Source organism: Natrix helvetica (genome assembly GCF_964273705.1).
Source record: "Natrix helvetica genome assembly, chromosome: Z".
NCBI lineage: Eukaryota > Metazoa > Chordata > Lepidosauria > Squamata > Natricidae > Natrix > Natrix helvetica.
In genome coordinates, this window is record NC_138554.1 from 95,102,967 (window position 1) to 95,124,637 (window position 21,671).

The window sequence follows — 21,671 nt, forward strand, 5'->3', positions numbered from 1 at the left end:
TTCATAATACCACTGAAAATGTTTGTCATGTGTTGTAAATTTTAATTAGTTCCTTTTTTCTCAATGCATTCAGGATGCTGAACTTGATATTTTGATTTAATATGACATTAAGAATACCTTGCTTAGGAACCCTGGAAAACCTAATACTTCAGATTTGACAGTCATATAGAAAATGCAAAGGATAAACATTAGAACCAACAGGCAAATAACCACATAGTACCATGAAATGAGACAGACTTTCAATTAAAAGGGTTTTGTACATAAATATAGGTCCACATATATTAATAGGCAAACATGCAGAGTTTAAATTTCAAATGGGAAGGGTAGCAATGGTACATGCAAACACACAAGCTTATCCATGCCTGCTTAATTACATCAATTAAATATAAGGTCCTTAAAAAAAAAATCAGTCCCTGGTAGATTCCGAAAACAGTATCCATTTTTTTTTGTTCAGAAGGGATTGGGGTTAATTATATAGGTAATCTCATATTAAAAGTGGACATCCATACCTGACAGATGGAAGACTTGTTTGATAATCTGGTGATTACCTGAAAGAACAACAGATAGAGGAAATGGCGAATACCAGAATTTGTACACACGAGTGGTTTCCAGAATGAATTTAGAGCATGATGTAAAAGGGAAATCTCACATCAGATGCCTTTCAAGTTTCTTTCTGACATTAACAAAATATTTTTGCAGAAAGTGAAAAACTAAAAAGTAATGGACTTGCAATTTATACCAAAGCTCCTTTTTTTTTTAGGAGGGTTGTATTTATGGTGAATGGAGAGATCTTACACTCATCTTGAAGTAATTTCTTAGTGAAGTGAAATAGTGAACAAACAAGATAGAACTTTATCTGGTACTTGTTAAGGGGATCTATGCTTAGCATATACATTTTCCTGGTATCCACTAAATATATGAGTTGTATGTACTATTTAGCCTAGAAATACAACTGCGATCATTGAACTATAATTCAAATTCTTTTTTATCTCTGCCTTTTCATGGATTGAAGACAGATATCATCATGGTCTTTATTTCAGGCAGCAAAATGTCTTGGGTCTAATCCTATGAATTAACTATTGCTTATTTCTTGGGAACTTCCCTGGTGAATGGTGTGATTTTAAGACATTTTCTTGTTCATGTTGATTGACTTGCTCATAAATAAACTTTTTAAAGATGGGTCTGATGGATATCAAGCAAAGCCAATCTTAAATCGGTAAGGAACAGAAAATATGTTTGGAAATAAGATAAGGCCAAAAATCTACTTATCCATTCATATACTTCCATTAGTGACATTCATGCTGTATCCCTGTAAATGCTCTGTTTATGGTTTGGAAAATTTAACTGGCACAGAATATGGCATCTGAGTATTGATATGAACACTTACAGTATGTTGTAAGTGTCTTGTATTGGCTGACTATCAATTTTTGATTTATATTTTAAATTATTCATTAACTAGCTTCTGAGGAGCAATCCATTCCATGAGTTTGAAGAAGGAAACCTTTTTTGTACTGGCTTCTGCCAAATGTATCTCTAAAATGTACTTGAAATGGAAAACCCAAAGCCTTCAATAAAATTGCCAAGAATCATTGACTTTTCACGACTTTCTTCCAGATTTCTGCTTTATATTAAATAATTTAGAGTTTTGACTGCTATTGTATTGTTATTTATTCAGTTATTGGAAAGCAGATGCCTTATCTTTGTCCTTGACTTTTATTACTTTGGGTCTTTTTAAAAGTATATTAAGAGCATTGTACCAAATAGACAATCATGTCACATTTTAAATAAAATGTTAAAGAAGGATTTGTGAAGTGTCACCTAAAATATATATTCAATTCCTTGCTTTGTGTTCTGCATGTTTCTATGCCATTACAAATATGCACAAATAAAAATCAGCCTTACAATTAGATTTACACTGGGATGCTAATGTGGTTAATATTTTTTAAAAGGCTGAAACCATTTTTGTTTGTGAACCTTGTTAATAGTATGTAGATCAAATGCCATACGCTTTGTACCTGAGGATAGTTTTCCCTCTGTGTTGTAATGGAAATTACAGGAGCGTATGACAAGGGATTATTGTATTACCTAAAAGCTTAATGACTCATACATGCTCATCTCTCCAATTTTTCTTCAAGTAGGAAAGAGTGATTTTTTTAATGAAATATGTAAATCCTGTACTTGCATTCTATTGAGAGATATACAATCTGAAGGACCTCTTAGGTGAGTTAGAATTGTTAATGTAACTAAAGTCAATAATTGAATATAATATTCTCAAGATAATTTCCCAGTTGAGCACCTTCTGAATTTTAATTTTTACTTCATCAGCTTGCTCTGTCTGAACTGTAGCTTCTGTTCTATTCTGTTGCTTTCTTATGCTCTCCAATGGGCAAGATAACACAAAGCTGATGCCTCACTCCAGCTGCTCCCTAGTATTAGCGAAGAAAAAAATGGTGCAAATTTAAAAAGAAACAAAATGCAGTTTCTTTTATATTTCAATTGATAATTATATTTTATAGTGAAGTTATTAAAGCATAATTGGATAATTAGATGTTTGGAGAAATTGTTGTAATCCCTTCTTAATTTTAGAACATTTTTTCCTGTGCATTTTTTTTGCACAGGTGTTTATCTAAAAAAGGAGATTGCTGTGCTTCCAGTGTCCTCAGATAACCCTTTGTTTCTCATAAATGGATGAACTCATGGACATTTAACTCCTGGATAAGTCAGTTTTAGTATTGAGACTGAGAATGCCTTTTTCAGTATCCCCATATTTTTGTCTTACTAGCTCTCTTCTTATAACATGTTTTTTCTCTGATCTCCCTAGTCTCTCAAATACATTTACTTTTAAATATTATTTTGGATTCTGAAGATGTTTACCAGGGGTATTTTGAGCAAGTTGCCCCTAAAGTCACCATTTTACTAATCCTGAGATAAAGCAAGACACAGTTTTTGATCCAGACAGTATTTCTGCTGAAACATATGCAATAGTTGTAGAAAAGGAAGTTTTATATATAATAATTACTACCAAATTGCCAATGCTGATAAATGTAGACCTAAGAGAAGATGGGGATGGCCAGGAACAAGTTGGATGAATTCCGTTATAGTAGCTATGAATGTTTCGTTTGAAAACCTGAAAGACTAAGTTAGGGACAAATTGTCATAGAGAAAATCCATCAATGTAGTTGCTAACAGTAAGCAACACCTGGATTGCACTTAATTAATCAATCAAGCCATTGTATATCAGAAAGATCATTCTCTTGCTTTTGTAGGAATATCAGCATTCTATGGGCAAAAACAGGACCAGCCAGGCTCAAATCTTGGGACTGTTGTACACAGACATAAACAAGCCTCATGCAAGTTAGAGCTCAATGTTGCAGACAACACAGCTATCAAAGAGCACTACTTTGACAAAAAAGTCTTAGTGAGATGGAGACAGTTTAGACTTTATCAGGCGACGGTCTTCCAACTCTCCCTTCAGTATAAAAGTGACAGAAACTTCATTTATATTGTTTTATCTTCTATACAGACTGGAGGTTGTTTTCTACATCTTGACTGTAGTTTATCCTGCCATAATCTGAAAATTAAAGCTTGTAGCTCTTTAAAACAGGAAAGCAATTTAATGATTCTCTTGACATCTGGGGACATTGATTACTTGCCCTTTAGTTGTACAATCCTTCCTTCCTTCCTTCCTTCCTTCCTTCCTTCCTTCCTTCCTTCCTTCCTTCCTTCCTTCCTTCTCTCCCTCCCTCCCTCCCTCCCTCCCTTCCTATTTTGTGCTGCAATTCACTTAAGGCTCTTGGGATACTGCAGTTAATTTTGTAATAGCAATGCCTGTAGAACAGAATTGCATTACAATGCAAAAAAATGGAACTAAGATAAGTTTTTCTGTGCATTACAGCCTCTCGGGTACCATGTTTTTAAAACATAGATAAGCAGCTTTGTAAGCTTGTGGATTTCCTCTCACACACACACAAATAACACACATACATGCACGTATACCACAACCCTCTAGTTAAGCTTTATAATCAGATGCTTCAATCATAATCCTAGAAAATGAGCTGAATCAAAGAGAAAATTCTGACTGGTTGAAAAACTAAAACTAATATACCCAAACTTTGTTACTATTTCAATTACCAGCCGAGTTTCAGTATTAATCTAGTATGTGGATTTTAATAACATTTTTAATTTATCAGTTTGAAGCATCCCAAAAATCTGGTCAGTTCAAATATCTATTTCAGTTAAATGGGACAGAAATTTCACAAGTGCCCCCCCTCCTCTCAGATACATTGGGCAATGTTAACTACTTATGATAAACATTCTGATACATTTCCTGCATTCTCAGATATGTTTCACACTAAATGATTGATTCCTAAATAGATATATTTTACTAAACATAAGAGTTTGAAACATTAATATACTGTGCTAATCCTAAGGCTAACTTTGCATCAAAGTCAGGGCCTATCTGGCATAAATCGATGTAAATTACTTATCTAGTGACTTGGAAGCAAAACATCAAGGAAACTGATGGCATTTCCATGTATATCAGTGCAATCACTTTTTAAGCTCCCTAACAACCTTGTGGTAGTTGGCAGGTTGTCATTTCTGCTTTACTTTTTAACATACAACAAACAACTGATTGCTTGAGCAGGATTGGAGTCATTGTGGAATGAATAAGAATAGTGTTATCTCCCTTATACAATGACTGCCTGTCCTCCAGCCCGCATTCCCACAGACCCACAAGAGGGAATGCGTACAAGATGAGCGGGCAGAGCTGGACTGGCAGAATTAATCCCATCATCATCTTAGAGTCATGGCTTTACCACAAGTACTCCAAGTCCAACCTCTCCTGAACTCCATTGACCCTTATCTGGCACCAATTTTTTTATTGAATTTTAGTTGACCAGATACTTATGTATAAGCTTGAATACATTTTCTATGCTACAACCTTACAAATCCTGATTCTTTGCACCTGACAGGCTGGGAAGCAAAAAAATATGGACTAAACTCAAGTGGCAGCTGTTTTAGCTTGATGTTTTTGAGTTGAAAGCAAAAGGAGTGAATCTATTCTTGTATGCTGGAAGTCATTGTGTACTAAGAAATGCAGAGTCAGTTGTAAACAAAGACTCCAACTTTGTATTTGGACTAGGATCATCAAGCAGGCTAACTACGTTCATGAAACAAGCTAACTATAAATCTGGTTGATAAAAGCAATTGCTAGCTATATTGCGGTTATGTTTAATAGTCTAATTCAAACAATGTATTAGATAATAGATAATGTCTCACAACATGTTGATTTACAAACTATCCACTCCTTAATCCTGTTCCCAATCGAATCTATTATATGGTGTGATCCATCTGTAATATGTAAATGTAAGCAAAGTGTGGTTTACTTGTTTATAAAACTCAGTCAATTGTTGATTATTCAATAAACCCTTTTTTATTGCTGCTGGAGGCAGAATTACAGCAAGTAAAAAAGTACTTCATCTCCCCATTCCACAGCATGTTCATAATGAACATTTATAGAGAAAGTGATCAAAGGGTATATTAAAACTGAAGATATTAATGCAAAAGAGATGGTGTATGAGTTAAGATATTTAAAGTTATGTCTTTTGTATAAACATGTCAATGAAATAAATAATTATAATTTTTTTTAAAAAAACATCTAATTCTTTGCAGCTCTCCAAGTACATTTACACTGCAAGGCTAAAACAGGTAACAGTGTAAGTTTAAATTTAGAAATAAGACTTGCAGTATCCTGAAATAAACCATGTCATCTTCCGTTGCCTATGGTTAGTTATCCTCTTTAAAACTTTGTATGCCAAAGACAGGTTTTTCTGTTCTTTTTCTACCGTGTTTCCTCGAAAATAAGACAGGGTCTTATTTTCTTTTTACCCACAAAATATGGCTTGGGCCTTTTTATGAGGGAAGGGTTTATTGTTTTGTGGTTGCCGGGTGGCTGCTCTCTTCCGAGCGGGCTCCCAGAGAGCCAGGCACAGCCTCATGGGCGAATGGTTGTCTTGTGCTGTCGCTCTCCCTGCAGAGCCAGGGCACCTCCACTGCTGCCACCACCACCGCCATCCCAGCATGGCTTTTTCGGCAGCTTCCAAACCAAGTCTTCCGGCAGTGGCCACTCTGGGCATATGCTCTATGTTGTATGCTCTGCTGGAAGCTGACTCACAACCATAGAGCGTCCAGAGCGGCCACTGCTGGAAGACTCGGTTTGGAAGCCACCGAAAAAGCCATGCTGGGATGGCAGCGGCAGCAGCGGAGGTGCTCTGGCTCTACGTGGAGAGCTGGGCCAGGGCATTGTGAGGCTGGGAGGCGCATGAGCGAGATCGGAACAGCCGCTCGCACAACCCCTCTCTCTAGCCATGCAGAGTGCCTTTCACTGGCATTTCAAAGGTGCCAAGCCACAGGAGCTGGGCAGCGGCGAACAGGTGCTCATGCAGCTTGGCGATATCCCTAGGTCAGTGAATGGTGCTGTGCCCAGCTGGAAAGGGGGTTTACTGGGTGGCTGCTGTGCCCGGCTCTTTGGGAGCAGCTCGCAAGAGAGCAGCCACCTGGCAACCCCCCTCTTCAGCTGGGCACAGCACTGCTCCCCACCCTAGTGGTAACCCAAAGGCACCAAGCAACGCAATCACATTTGCCTCCCACCCGGTTCCCGTGGCTTGGCACCTTTAGGATACCGCTAGGTTGGTGAGCGGCGCTCTGTCTGTTCGGAGGTGGGGGGTTGTCCAGGGGGCTTATTTGCAAGGGAGGGCTTATATTTTTGCCTACCAGAAAAATGTGGCATTACCTTATTATCAGGACATGATAATCGTATTTTTGGGAAAACATGGTAGTTCTTTCCAGGAAACATATTAAGCATTTATGCAGTTACTGAATAGAAATTTGATATCAGCTATTTACCAATTTACTGCATTTTTGTCCACAATGGCTACCTAGCATATAATACAACCTAGGTGAAATCATCCTTCAACCCAACAAGACTTCTTACTGTCATGGGATCACACATTATATAATGAGATATAATTTTGCATAATGTGTCTCATTTTCCCCCATTTGATAACTTTCAGATGCACTCAGATGACATCTCCTAGAATTTTTAGCCAACTCCTGGCCATACAAACATAGCTCATATTTTTCTCCAGTTTTGGTTACACACATGAAAAATGGAACTTCTTTCAATGTTAGTGGTGGTGGTTATTCCCCCCCCCCAGCAATGTCTTCAATGCTTTGGAGCCTCCTTCACCACCATCATCCCTTTTTCGTTTGAAAGCATTCCAGGGAAAGCATTCCAGAGAGGAGTTCCTTTTAGATGTGTTTCCTCAGGAGTTAACTGAAGTGTAATAAATTGAGAAATCTCAGATTGCTGGAAAGAATGTAATGAAAGACTGAGTGTATATCAAATCCCTTGGTCATTTCATCACTTAAATAAAGGCCAAAATCCTTTCCACCAATGAGAATTGTGCTTATTTATTCATTAAATTGTTGCAATCTGGGTGGCTGACAAGATGCAACACTAAACACAAGTAACACAGAAAATACAACTGAAAAGAATGTCCTGAGAAAAGCTATACTCAATTAAACAACTGAAACATTCCATAAGGTATACCTGTTCTTTCCTTTCCAACAATTATTTTCAACATAAAAATGGGAAAAATGAAATAAAATGCAATAAAGTTCAACCCTACACAATTATTATTTTTTTCTACTTCAAATGGCTTATTTTGTTAGTGCAGAGGAAGCAGTACATGGCATGCAGTCTCACATATTTCAAATATGTGAGAAATGGATCATTCTGAATAAGCATCAAATCCACAGATGTAGATTTCTACGTATCCAAGTAAGCCCTCTATTCCACCACAAAATCATGTATATTGATGGTATCCAACTGAACTGAAGGCAAAGCAGTAGTGCCTTTCCCCAAGGTTTTTTATCCTTTGGGAGTTCATTAATATTTGTGCAGTGGCATTTGAAATCTGTGAGTCACTCAGAATGCTATGGTGCTTGGTGTTAATATATGAATTGCAACTTGTAGCAATAGGAGAAAGTGTAGTAATTATATTTCTTGGAGCATCTTATTAATTTCACTTGGTGTCTTCTAACTAATCAATTCAAGGTTATTGTCAGCAAAACAGTAGGTATCCAAACAGAATTAGCAAATTTCATAACCAGGAATAGTTAATAATGACTCATTTACTTTGCCATCCTTGTTTTTTTAAATCCAGAGGTTAGAAGCTTTTACTGAAAAATAAATAAACAGCACAATATCTGTTAAAAATAATTTATCCTATATTTTCCCCCTAATGGTTCACATTCAGTTTGATGAAAAGCAATTTGCTTTAGAAATCCTTTCTTTCAAAGGAGAACATTTCAGAGAAATTCTCATGGGTGAAATATAGCCTTCCTGCACAGTGCAGGACTGAAGGTGAATGTACTTTCTTTAATTGTTCAGTCATCTCTTCAATCATCTGTAGCACCTCTGGTTCCTACTCCTAAAGAAATATAATGAAGAAACTTATTCCACTGAGCTTTTTCAGTACCAGTACTAGTATCATTAATGGGAGACCTGTCCTTAAGAAAATGCTGGATTATTTCTCCTTCATCTGGAATAGAAAGAGCCTGCAAACACCTTTTCAGAGTAACAGATTTCATTAAATGCATAATAGTAGTTGTTAATCTGAGAAGTAGTACTACCAGAGGTATTTTGTCTCCCTAGACCAGCGATGGCGAACCTTTTTTGGCTTGCGTGCCACAAGTGGGGGGACACAGGGGGGTCGTGTGCAGGTGTGCCGCACCCATATTGCAATGTGTGATCTCCCCAGTGCACATGCGCGCACAACAGGCACTCCCCCCATTTTTACATGCTTTTTTCACCCTCCCCAGGCTCCAGAGGCTTTATAGGAGCCTGGGGAAGGTGAAAAGAGCCTCCCCCACCCCCCAGAGGCCGTCTGGAGGCTTCAGGGACAGTCCAGAGGCTTCCCTGAAGCCTTCGGAACGCTTAAAATGACCCTCCGAGCAAACCGGAAGTCACAGTTTGCTCAGAGGGTCGTTTTAAGCATTCCGGAGGCTTCAGGGACGGTCCAGAGGCTTCCCTGATGCCTTCGGAGCGCTCAAAATGACTCTCCGAGCAAAACGACCCTCCGAGCAAAACGACCCTCCGAGCAAAACGACCCTCCGAACAAACTGGAAGTCATTGCTCGGATGGTCATTTTAAGCATTCCAAAGGCTTCAGGGAAGTCTCCGGACAGTCCCTGAAGCCTCCGGAGGGCCTCCGGAGGGGCGGGAGAGGCTCTTTTTGCCCTCCCCAGACTCTATAAAGCCTCTGGAGCCTAGGGAGGGGGAAAATGGCTTTTAAAAAATGCACGCTGGCCAGCTGACAGGGCAGCGCCTCACGTGCCCTGACAAATGGCTCCGCGTGCCACCTGTGGCACGCATGCCATAGGTTCGCCATCACTGCCCTAGACTAACATGGCTTGCCTATTCCAATGGGGAGGGGGGGTTTCAGACAAATTCTCAGTTATGGGCAGAAAATTCAGTGGGCAATGTTGGAAGGCCACTTGTGTTTAATGATTTAATCTAGATGGAATAGCCTAAAAGCATTTATTAAGAATAATGTATTCAATCTTGTCCCTTTGTTTTTTTGAAAATATGTAAGAGGTACTGTGCAGGTTACAGAAGCTACACAGAGGCATCTTAGGCTGGAAGAGTACACAGACAGATGGTGTGAGCTGGGATGGGTGGTATTGGTTCCTTCTTACCAATTCTTCCCTTCTCTCACTTCCTTCTGTCCTTCCCTTCCCTGCTTTCTTTCTTTCCCTCTCCCTTCCTTTCCATTCACTTCCCAGTAGGATGGTAAGTGACTGCAGTTGGGTGGGAAGGAAGCAAGGGATTGCAAGAGTGGCTGGGAAACTGCCTCAGAATATTGAAAATGAAGATCACATGGCTGCAGCAGCAGCTTGGTAGAACTAAAGCAGCAACAGCCTGGCAGCACTGAAAGTGGAAAGGTATCTGTAATTTCAGTGTGCTACTCTATCAGCAATCAATTTAAAACTACAATGTAGATGTAATCAAAGTTTGCAAAGCCATCATGTGGCTACACTCCCAACAACCTAGAAATGACAGAGTAGGAATAAAGGATGTTTTTAAATAGACACAAACATAAATTGTTGTAGCACCAATATAAATATAGGAATGACTTGCAGAAATAATATATTCTACATAGAAATAATGCAGATATGTATCTCCTCATGTGCATTTCTTTAAAAAGAATGTTTCTAGTCTTCAACCGTCCCAATAATCCACAGGGAAGTAGCACAACAAAAATGCTACATGGGTGGTATCCTGGCTTCTGAAAAGTCTGCTAACCACTAGGACTTTATTGTTTCTATGTATCATCAGGTCCTCTTGGCTCATCTTTTTAATTTTGTACGTTTTCTCAGAGAAGTTGAAATTGGTTTGTTCTGTATTCTTGTCCTTTCAAAGAATATTGTATTGTATTTGAACAATACATCTGACACAGAATTTAATTCAACATGGAAATTATTTGGGACTCTAATTCTAGACATTGGTTTGCACTTTACTTATCCTAATGTTTTAATATTTAAGTTGTGGATAATTTGTTAAACAAGAGTAGGATTTATATTGATTATTAGGTATGACTATTTTTTCACTTTAATTTACATTCATGTACTACATTGATGAGTACTCAACAGTAATGAGTACACTAACTCAATTTTAATAACGATCAGTAATTCTAAAATGATTTAATGTATTTAAATATGTAGAACTCAGATATTATTATGAGAATGTGTACTTAATTTAATAATAACTTGTACATCTCATATCTATTTACTTTTGCTTATATTCTTTTTTGTCTTGTAACTTCTTCAAATCTGCTTCTTCCAAATCAGCTTAACATGTTCAATATTTATTTTAAAAATTATGTTATGCACAAATCCTTTTTAAAATATAACTGGCAGATATGGTCAGGTCATCTGGCAGTTCCATTTTTGTCATAATGCAAGGACCCATCTGTTCAAAGGGACTGAAAATCATGAAGACCAATTAAGGTAATTCCATGATTCAAACTCTCTATGAGACAAATCCTGGGAAGCATAAAAATATGCACATATTGTTCATATATTGACTTGTTCTGTGTGATGCAAATTGCATCAAGTAAATACAGAGATGTCAAAAAATATAGTAGTCAAGATGATGGCCATGACAGTGAAATTAAAATTCTGCCCATTTTTATCACGTTGCACATATGATGTACATAAAAATTAGGTGAAGCTTCGATCATACTATTTTTGTTACCTCCTTAGGATTTTGTTCATACCAATAGATACCCCTGTAACTGGTTCTAGAGAGTAGCCCCACCCTATTCAACCTATTCCCAGCTGCAACCTAGCTGGTTTCTCTAAATCAGCTACTATCAGGTTGAAATAAATGAAGCAATTGGATTTAGATTTAGCCAATTCGTTTATGCAAATTTGTTCTGATCAACAAATACCAGAGAGAAATCTATATGGTTGGAAAACAGATATAAAAACCCAATTAAAGATCAGCAGGGAGAGTAAGACTTGATATAGTTTTGTTCTTTCATATCTGAATATCTGATATGATATACCTTTTTCAACTTTGATTTCACAGCAAATTAGTCTGACTAGTGATAAACATTACTTGTTATTCTGGTTTACAATTAGTAGTCTGTAAAGCATATTTCGATCTTTCAATTACCAGGGAACAGCTCCTGAGTTCTCCAAGCCTGGGAAGAACATGAATTTCCAGAACTTGCTAAACAATAATTCCCAGCATTCCTCATCTTAGACCATGCTAGTTAAGTCTGTTAGGATTTGTGATTTACCAAAATTAGGTGGTAACGGGTTCCCTATTCTTTTATAACAATAGTTTATTACTGCTTGATGTATGTTGAATCTTAAAACTGAGTTCAAGAAGATGATGATACTATTTTTTCTTTGGATTATTGGGAATAGGATGGGATGATGAAACTGAAGTAAATCATTGCTTCATATCCCCGCCTATATATTTCCATATTTTGAAGTTAGTGGAGTGACAATGACTGGAACTTTTATAGGAGTTGCCAAGCATTAGGGAATAATATAACAGCTGTTCCTGAGATGCTCAAAATATTACTGTATCCTCTAACACATTTCATCCTATTGCTAGAAAAATATAACAGAGTATAGCTGATACCTAAAATCCATGGCTTATATAGATGGACTCTAACTTACTATAAAAAACTAGTTACAATATTCCTTGAGCCTTTCAGAGAAACCCTTAAGACTCTGGGGCACAGAGTACAGCTTAACTGGAAGAAAAGCAAAAAGCCAATTTTGATTCGAACAAGTCTCTTCACTTCCCAAAAACCTACTTTTTAATCTTTTCTGGCTAGTGGGTTTTATTGGAATTGCAGACCCCCTAGCTACAAAGCTAATCTCCTTCCCATTCTTGAGTGGACTATTTTCAAATGATAAATTGGTTTTTAGGTTGCAAGAGTTCATTACACTTTAAAAGCCATCCTTTGTACTGTGATTCTCCCATGATAATATACTAACAGGTACATTTTAACCTGTTATAGTATGGGGGTTCTACTCTAAAGTCCATGAGTTTGTCAGTATAGGTCCCTTCAGCGATAATAATCGCATTATGCTTTTCAGCTGGATATGAAAAAGTTTATATTAACATTACTTTGAATTCATGTTTAATGGAGCTGGAAATAATAGCAAAATAAAAGCATATGAGCACAAAACCCACACTAGAGAGAATTATTATAAAAAAATAATCTGAAGTACATTAAAAATCAATAACTTAAGTAGCAAATGAATTACCAAACACAAGAAAAATGATAGTTTGTTTATTCTGATAAATGAACTGCCAAACAAAATCTATTTTTGAAACTAGATATAGCAGCAGTCATGTTGACACTACTTACATCACTTTCATGGCCTTCCCGAAGATTGTAAGTGAGATCGTGCTGAATGTCTTCAACAAATTTATGAGCATATTCTGGGTAAAGATCTAACACTTCAAAAAGTCCTTTGAGAATAATACATTGGAGGTCACAATAGGTTAGAGCTTTCACATCAGCATTTGTTTTAATCACTTGGTCCTTAATTGAGAGGTTCGCTCCAATTAAATCTCCTTTACCTATGCAAAAAAATAGAAAAAGCAGGATGTCAATAAGCAAAAAGAATGTGTTTATAGGCCAGCAGGCAAAACCTAAGCATGCTGATAGGTGTTATAAAGAGTTCTATTATAGTAATTAATTTACTAACCTATTTTTTTTTGGATTACAAAACTTGATTACAAATTAAATACAACAATGTCAGATCCAAATATCGAGATGAAGAAAATAACATCATATGTGTCTGCAACAGCTACCCCACCTGTTCAGTGACACAGAAACCAGCAGGTACAGGAAACAACAAGACAAAGCTATTTTGGAGCTAAAAAATATGTTGCAAGACGTACATGCGGATATCAAGGAGCACATAAACAGAGTAGAAGAGAAAGTCGGCAACGTGGAAGATGAATGGAAACAAGTCAAGGAAATGACGCAAGAACAAAGACTGCAGAAGGTGGAAGAAAAGGCAGAGATAACAGAAAAAAGTGGAGGAGATGGATTATAGGCTGACAACATTTGATAAAAAAACAGGAAGGAGCCAACATATTGTGGGAGACGGAAAGATCTGAATTCTATCTAAGACTCCAGAACATAGAAGAGGGAAAAGGAGATAATTTATCAGAGAAGATCGCAGAAATTCTATCAGCAGCTACAGAAATGAGTAAGGAATATATTCTAGGCGGAATGGATGCAACTTTTAGATTATATATAAGATATGCAATGAGAAACAACATGCCCAGAGAGGTGCATGTAAAATTGTCAAAAAAAACCCAAAACCTAAAAACAAAATATTGCAAGCAGCAAAAAGTACTACAATAAAATACAAATCTAGAGAGATACTACTGTTGAAGCAAGTTCCAAGGAAGGTCAGAGAAATAAGACCACTTTTTGACTAAGAGTCTGATTAAAGAAGGGGTGAGTTTTAGATTGCTTGTTCCAGAAGGGATTTTGGTAAACTGGCATGAACAAAGGTATAGATTAGTAATGCTAGAGAAAGCAGAATTATTTTATGAACAAAATATAGCAGCACAGGAGGGAACACTAGTAAGAGAAGAGAGAGGAGCTAAATACCAAGAAGCTAAGAGGAAAGATCAAAGATGGAAAAAAACAGGAAGAGAAAGCGCTAAGAGAAGGAGAAGGGCCAAAGAGACAAAGGAGCAGAGGGAGTTAAGAATGATTAGATCAACTAAACCTATAAACCAATGACATGGAGGAAGACATAAAAGTAATCTCCATTAATATAAACGGATTAAATTCAGCAACAAAAAGAAGAAGAATATTCAATAAACTAGAGAAATTGAAATTGGACATTATATGCTTACAGGAAGTACATATTAGAAAGCAACACAGAAAATTTTTGGAACAGGCAAAACTTGGTAATTTATACACGACCCTGACTGACCAAAGCAAAAAGGGAATAGCGTTATAAATTAGAAAGACAATACAATCAAATAAAATTTTTGAAGATGGGGAGGGGAGAATACTGATGGTAGAAATAATGATGAACATGAGAAAGATATTATTAGTAGCAATATGCGCTCCAAATGACAAACAAGAAGAATTTTTTGGGAAATTGCACAAAAAAATAACAGAATATGACTATGAAGATATATAAAGTCTAGGAGACTTTAATGCAACTGTAAATAATGAAATAGACTATAAATCTACAAAGATGAACAAGAAGCCAAAAAAAATTCTACCCAAAACATTTTTCACAATGGTGAAAGAATTAAACTTGCAAGATGCTTGGAGAATAAAACCCAAAAGGAAGACAATATACATTCTACCCAAATAGACATTTATCGTGTCAAGAATTGATATGATGTGGTGTCAACAGAGCTGACGCTCAAAACAACTTAGATAGACATAGATATAAGTATATGGGCAGATCATAATCCAACAACAATGACTTGGAAGGGGCAGAGGAAAAAAGGGAGATAGACTTTAAATTCAATAATATTGAAAGAAAAAAGTTTCCAGCAACATATGGAAAAAGAATTGACATATTTCTTCCAGGAAAATAAAAAGGAAGACACATCATTACAGAATGTATGGGACACTTGCAAAGCATAATCAGAGGCCTTGCAATGACATACTTATGGAAAAAGAATAGACAGAACAGACAAATCTAAATGAAGTTGGAATCAGAGTACAAAAGTCTGGAGACGGAGCTGCGGAAAAACCCACAAAATAAAAAAGTAAAAAATATGATGGAACTGCAGAAACATAAATTGAACCTGATAGAAAATTAGGACTTGGCAAATAAAATAAAATAAGCAAAACAAAACTTTGAAAACGCAAATAAACCAGGACATTGGCTAGCTTACAAAGCTTACAAAGAAAAGAGAAAAATGGCTGAGAAGTCAACTGGTGGATGAAGAAGGTAATATACAATATTTAAATGAAAAACTGAGAACAATAATTGAGAACTTCTACAATAAGTTGTATCAGCATGAGAGAGTTCCAGAAGGGAAAATAAGACAATATTTAGAGAAAACTAGAATAACCAAAATCCCAGAAAAATTTAAGAAGGCACTAGAAGAAAGAATTACAATGATGGAGTTAACAGAAGTCATCAAAAGGCAAAAGAAGGGGAAAACACCAGGACCAGATGGTAATGTAATGCAATGCAATGTAATGTTGGAACTATTCAATGACTTATTAAGAGAGGCAAAAATGCCAGAAACATGGACGGAGGCATATTTAATTCTTGTATTAAAAGAAAAGTCAGATTCACAACAAGTAAAGAACTACAGACCTATTTCACTATTAAATGTGGATTATAAATTTTTTGCATCAATAATGGCAGAAAGAATAAAGAGACTTTTAAATGAATTAATACACATAGACCAAAATGGATTTCTTCCCAAGAAACAGATCAGAGACAATATGCGGAATGTATTGAATACGCTAGAGTACTATGAAGCCCACACAGAAAAACAAATGGGGTTGTTGTTTCTAGATGCTCAAAAGGCCTTTGATAATGTGAACTGGCAATTCATGATAATGCAACTTCTAATGATGGGATTTGGTGAGGGATTTATAAATATGATTAAAACTATATATAACAATCAATCGGCATAGGTAATGGTAAATGGTGATATGACAGAAAAGATAGCGATTACGAAGGGAACTAGACAAGGATGTCCACTATCATCATTATTATTTATACTGACACTAGAGATTTTTAATAGAGAAATATGACAAAATAAAGAGGTAAAAGATATGAGGATAAAAAAAGAAGAGTATAAATTACAAGTATTCGCAGATGATTTTGTGTTTATTATGGAGGATCCAATAGAAACAGGGCCAAAACTAGTTAAAATAATAGAATAATATGGAGAAGTAGCGGGTTTGAAGATTAATAAAGATAAAAAAAATTTAAAATAAAAAATTCTGGTGAAAAATATTATAGAAAAACAGAAAAGAGACTTGATGGGGAAACTGGACATACAAGTGGTGAAAAAAGTGAAATATTTGGGTATTCAATTGACATCACGATGTGGAACACTAAAGGAGGATAACTATTATAAGGTGAGAAAACTAATAGAAATAGACTTGGAAAGATGGAAAAACCTACAATTATCACTGATGGGAAGAATAGCAGTAGTAAAGATGAATATATTACCAAGATTGTTATACCTTTTCCAAACAATACCGATAAAACTAGAGAAAAAATTCTTTGAAAGTATGAACAAAATAGTGGGGAATTATATATGACAAGGGAAAAAAGCAAGAATTAATATAAAAATGTTATAAGATGCAAGGATTCAAGGTAGATTTTGATTACCAAACTGGGAATTGTACTATCAAGCAGCGGGTCTAGCTTGGATGAAAGAATGGATTTTACTGAGAAATTCAAGATTATTGACACTGGAGGGGCATGATTTGCAACTGGGTTGGCATGCTTTTTTGTGGTATGATAAAAGTAGGGAACATGGCTATTCTCAAAGACATTATGTAAGGAATGGATTATTAACAATATGGGAAATAGTGAAAGGGAAATATTATTCAGAAATACCAATGTGGCTTTCAACAATGGAAGCATTGACATATCCAAATATTAGTAGTATGAAAAATATTATTAGATACAAAGGTATCTTAACAGAAAGGAGGGAACTAAAACAAAAACAAAAGTTAGAAAAGGTTGGTTTTCACAATTGCAAATACAATCAAGAAATGAAAAAGATAAAAGGGAGTATGGTTCTAACTTAGGAAGTTCGGAGTTGGATAAGATACTTATGGGAACGGAAGAAAGAATAATCAAGGAATTATATAACTACCTATTAAGAACTATGCTAGAAGAAGAAGTGGTAAAAGACAATGTTAACTTGGGCAAAGAATTTTGGCCATAAGATTGAACTAGAAAGTGGGAACAACTATGGGAAAGGAATTATAAACTAACCATGTCAACAGCTTACAAAGAAAACTTATACAAAATGTTTTACAGATGGCACATGTCACCGGGAAAACTAGTTAAGATGTTTAAAGACAAGTCAGCAAAATGTTGGAAATGTCAACAAGCAATAAGTTCATACTACCGCATGTGGTGGATATGTGCAGAAGCAAATAAATATTGGACTAAAATAAGAGTATGGTTAAAGAAAATGTTACAACAAGAAATACAATTGAGACCAGAGGTATTTTTACTAGGTATTATCCCAAAGGAATCCAAGAAAAAGGATACTTATTTGATTATACATGTAACTACAGCAGCGAGAAGTGTATTTGCCCAAACTTGGAAATTAAATAAGCTACCAACAGATAAAGAAATAATAAAAGAGATATTAGATTGTGCAGAGATGATTAGGTTGATAATGAAAATAATGGATAAAGAGGAATTGGAGTATTTCAAGTCATGGGGAAGGTTCTATGACTGGCTAGAGAAAGCAATCTAGAAAAGAAAGTAGGGAGAAGATAAAGTACCCAGATGACGCACTATTAAATGGAAAAGGGGGGGGGGAGAAGGGAAAACCAGAAAATATTAAATATATAAGTATATATTCAAGAGCGAAATATAAATGGGGGGAAACATAACTAGGGTAGACTAGCGAATGTAAGAGAATAAGAAATGATACTAAATTATATTTGGGTTGGCGGAAATACCATCCCAAGGAAACATAAACTGAGTTTTGAAATATACACCAACAATAATAGAAAAAGAAAGGGAGAGAGGAGGAGAGAAAGAAAGGAAGACAAGGGAAAGAAGAAAGAGGTAAGGAGAGGAGGATGGAAGGGGAGAAAGAGAAGGAGAGAAGGTAGGAAGGGGAAGAGGAAGAGCAGGAGTAGGAGAAAGGGAAGGGAAGAAGGGAGGAGAAGGAGAGGAGGAAGAAAGTAGAAAAGGGAGGGAGAAAAGAAAAAGTGTTCTACTATAGATTCTGCTACAGAAAAAAAATGGATATTTCACTACAGAAAAAAGTACTTGATATGGATTCACTGCAGAGTTTCCAAGTGGATCCTTGATTAAAAAAAGAAAGAGTCTGAAGCAAAGTTTTATTATTCTTCCATGGATGGAATGGAGTAGCAATTGAATTCACTTATCCACTATTATGGGGTGGCCTTGAGATCTTTTCTGTTTGTAACATTTATCATTTCTAGTGACTAAAGCAGTGCTGACACATAGAGACTCCATATGATCATTGCAGCATTGCCATGGTGTAAAACACAACGATATCAGGCCAAACATCTGTCTAGTGAATTATCCTGCTTTATATAGAGTCATAAACTAATCCAATCTAAAACCAGCAGTGCTGCAACAATCTCAGCATGGGATTGTGGGGAGGGAAGATTAGAAAAAGTGATGATAGAGTTCCGGTTCCGCCGGCGGCGGCGACGGGCAGCTCTTTGCCCGCTCCGGCTCCCTGGTGAGCTTCCCCACTCCTTGGGGGGCACAGGACACCCCGCAGAGGGGTCCTGCCGGAGAGGCGGCATCGCGGGGGTCTCCTGCAGTGGCGGCGGCCGGCGGGAGGTCTCGCGCGCGCCCAAGGCACCGGGGAGCAAGATCGGAGGGCGCTTCGCGTTTCTGCGCCTCGCGCCTCGCTAAAGCCGACCGGAGAATGCAACAATAGAAGGACGCAGCTGCGGTGCGGTGAGGTTGCTTCTCTCTTCACTCCCTATTCTGCACGAAGGATTATTCAGCTTTCTTTAAAACAACTTTCGGAGCAAGTTGGAGGCGCGGCTGGAGGGAGGGGGGTTTCCCCCCCCCTTGGACAAGCGGTGAGGAACAATTTTGCTCTCAGCCCCCGGGGGAGGAGGAGGGGGGAGAGCCAACGAATGAAGCCTCACCCAGGTTGAGATGATTTTCTTTTCAATTTAATTTTATATATTACTGTGATTTGAGGACTTCTGGAACTTTTTTAAAAACTTTGTTATGCCTCTGTGCCCAAAACTGGCAGGGCAAGATGGCACACTTCCGTTGTCTTTATGAACTGTGAAACCTGACTCCACCTTTAAAATTCAGGCTTCGGGTCTTTGTCTCCGTGTCTCCCAGAGGAAACTCTTGTGGATTGGTATTTTTTGAACTTTCTAGGGGAAACTTTTCATCTATTGCCAGACTTATTAGAGAGATTCTCTTCTGCCTGGTTCTCCTGCTCCCGGAATTCACCTGGCTACCCTTCTTTTCTAACTGTTTATCTTATATATGGACTGAACTTTTAACGTTATAAAGGATGGCATCCAAAAGACCACCTCCTGGAAAACCTGGCTTTGCCACGTCTGCTCCAACATCTGCAACATCCAGTCCAGCCACACAGTCAAAGATAACAGAACTGATGCAACCCAAGACTACAGAGATGGACTTTCAACAAATGCTTCAACAAATTTTACAGGGCCAGGAGGAAATCAAGAAACAGCTAAGGGAAATGAAAGATGAAATTAAAGAAAATCAAGCCCAAATTTATAAGAACTCACAAAGACTGAACCTTGTGGAAGGGGGGGGGGTGGAGGAGGTGAAGGGGGTGGTAGAAGCTGTGCAGAAAGGGAACAAAGATCTTGACATCCAACAGATGAAATTAGAATTTGAGAGAATGTCCTATTATCTTAGATTTCAAAATGTTATAGAAGAAGATGGGGAAAACATAAGGGACATCATGACAAACATCCTGGCTGACTACACACACAAAGAAAAACAACAGATGGGGTGGGATATAGACCTGGTTTATAGAGTGAACTCAGCTTATGCTAGAACACACAATGTACCCAGGGAGGTTCACATTAAATTTCTTAGAAAAAGCACAAGAGATGAAATTATGGGTGTACAAAGGGGGCAAGCATTGACATACCATGATATGGAGATAACCATTCTGAAGCAGATCCCTAAGAAGATTAGAGAAAAAAGGAAGAATTATTCGCAATTAGCGAATAAATTATACCAGAAAGGGGTGTGGTTTAGATGGTTGATGCCTGAAGGTATGCTGATATTCTGGGAGGAGACAAGAATCAGAATCAATGCACCCATAGAGGCGCAGGCCTTTATGGAAAAAAATAAAACACTCCTAGAGAAAACACCAGACATTACAACGGACACGCAGGACACGGGAGGGGCCAGAGCTCTGCCAGTGGAGGGAGATGGGGCAATAGCAAGAAGACTCAGATCACAAAAATAAACAAGAAAATCATATTATTATAAATTGACCGAAAGTGATAATGGAATTATACTTGGATTTTATACTGTAATGTTTAATCTGATTGAATTTAGTAATAGAACTAATATGCTGATTGTAATCAATTATATACCAATGCATTATATATAAATGTATACTATGGGTATGGAGGGAGGGGCGCCTTTCACATTTTGCAACTGCCAAAATTTGTAGACCTGTCCATTTACCCTTTTCCCTATAAATGTTGAAAACCCAATAAAATTTTATTATTAAAAAAAAAAAAGTGATGATCGTAGCCACAACTGTCTGACTGAAGTCATCATGTAGCAGGGCATAGTTCTTGGTTGGAAGAGAATGATACATTTCAACTTCCAAGATTCCCATTTCAACTCAAATAGCTAGCAACCAGTAGAAGGGAAAGGCCCAGGACTAGAATGGAATGGAAAAGGTCACCAGTAAAATGGAAAGGTCCAGCAATGGTTAATATAGGCTGTTGTTGCTCTGCTTCGTTTCTCTCACACTGAATCCTTTATCATTTTTCACAATAATGAGCATAGAGGAAAGCTTACCTAGAATTGCCAGCACCATGCTATCTTTTAGAACTTCCATGGAACCTGAGCACACAAGATAGATAGCTTGCAAGGCATCTCCCTGCCGGAGGAGGTACTCCCCAGGAGCACAAAAGGAGGTTTTGATATGCAAAGACAAAGACCTGAGGCAACCCCGACTGGCACACTCAAAAAGGGAGAGTTGCAGAATCTCCTTGTTCAAGTGCATGGTGATGTCTGAGCGCAGCTCATCTGGAAAATCTTTAAGAAGCTGTCCAGAAGGGGAAAGACATATTTTAATTCAGTAGTTGAATGGTTAATGCATGGAACAGTTTATCCTGTTATGCTAACTTACCTATTTTTACATTTATT

At 37.2% G+C, this 21,671-nt stretch overlaps 1 protein-coding gene across 1 annotated transcript in view; it reads right to left on the minus strand.

Annotated features, from left to right (window-relative positions):
* KCNH8 (potassium voltage-gated channel subfamily H member 8) overlaps window positions 1–21,671 on the minus strand; it is a gene marked incomplete at its 5' end in the record, with an annotated part of 204,572 nt that overhangs the window by 15,525 nt on the left and 167,376 nt on the right. Inside the window, 3 exons of the mRNA XM_081971642.1 lie at window positions 510–548; window positions 12,959–13,173; window positions 21,321–21,570. Coding sequence (XP_081827768.1) covers window positions 510–548; window positions 12,959–13,173; window positions 21,321–21,570 — 504 coding nt within the window. The remainder of the gene's footprint in view (window positions 1–509; window positions 549–12,958; window positions 13,174–21,320; window positions 21,571–21,671) is intronic.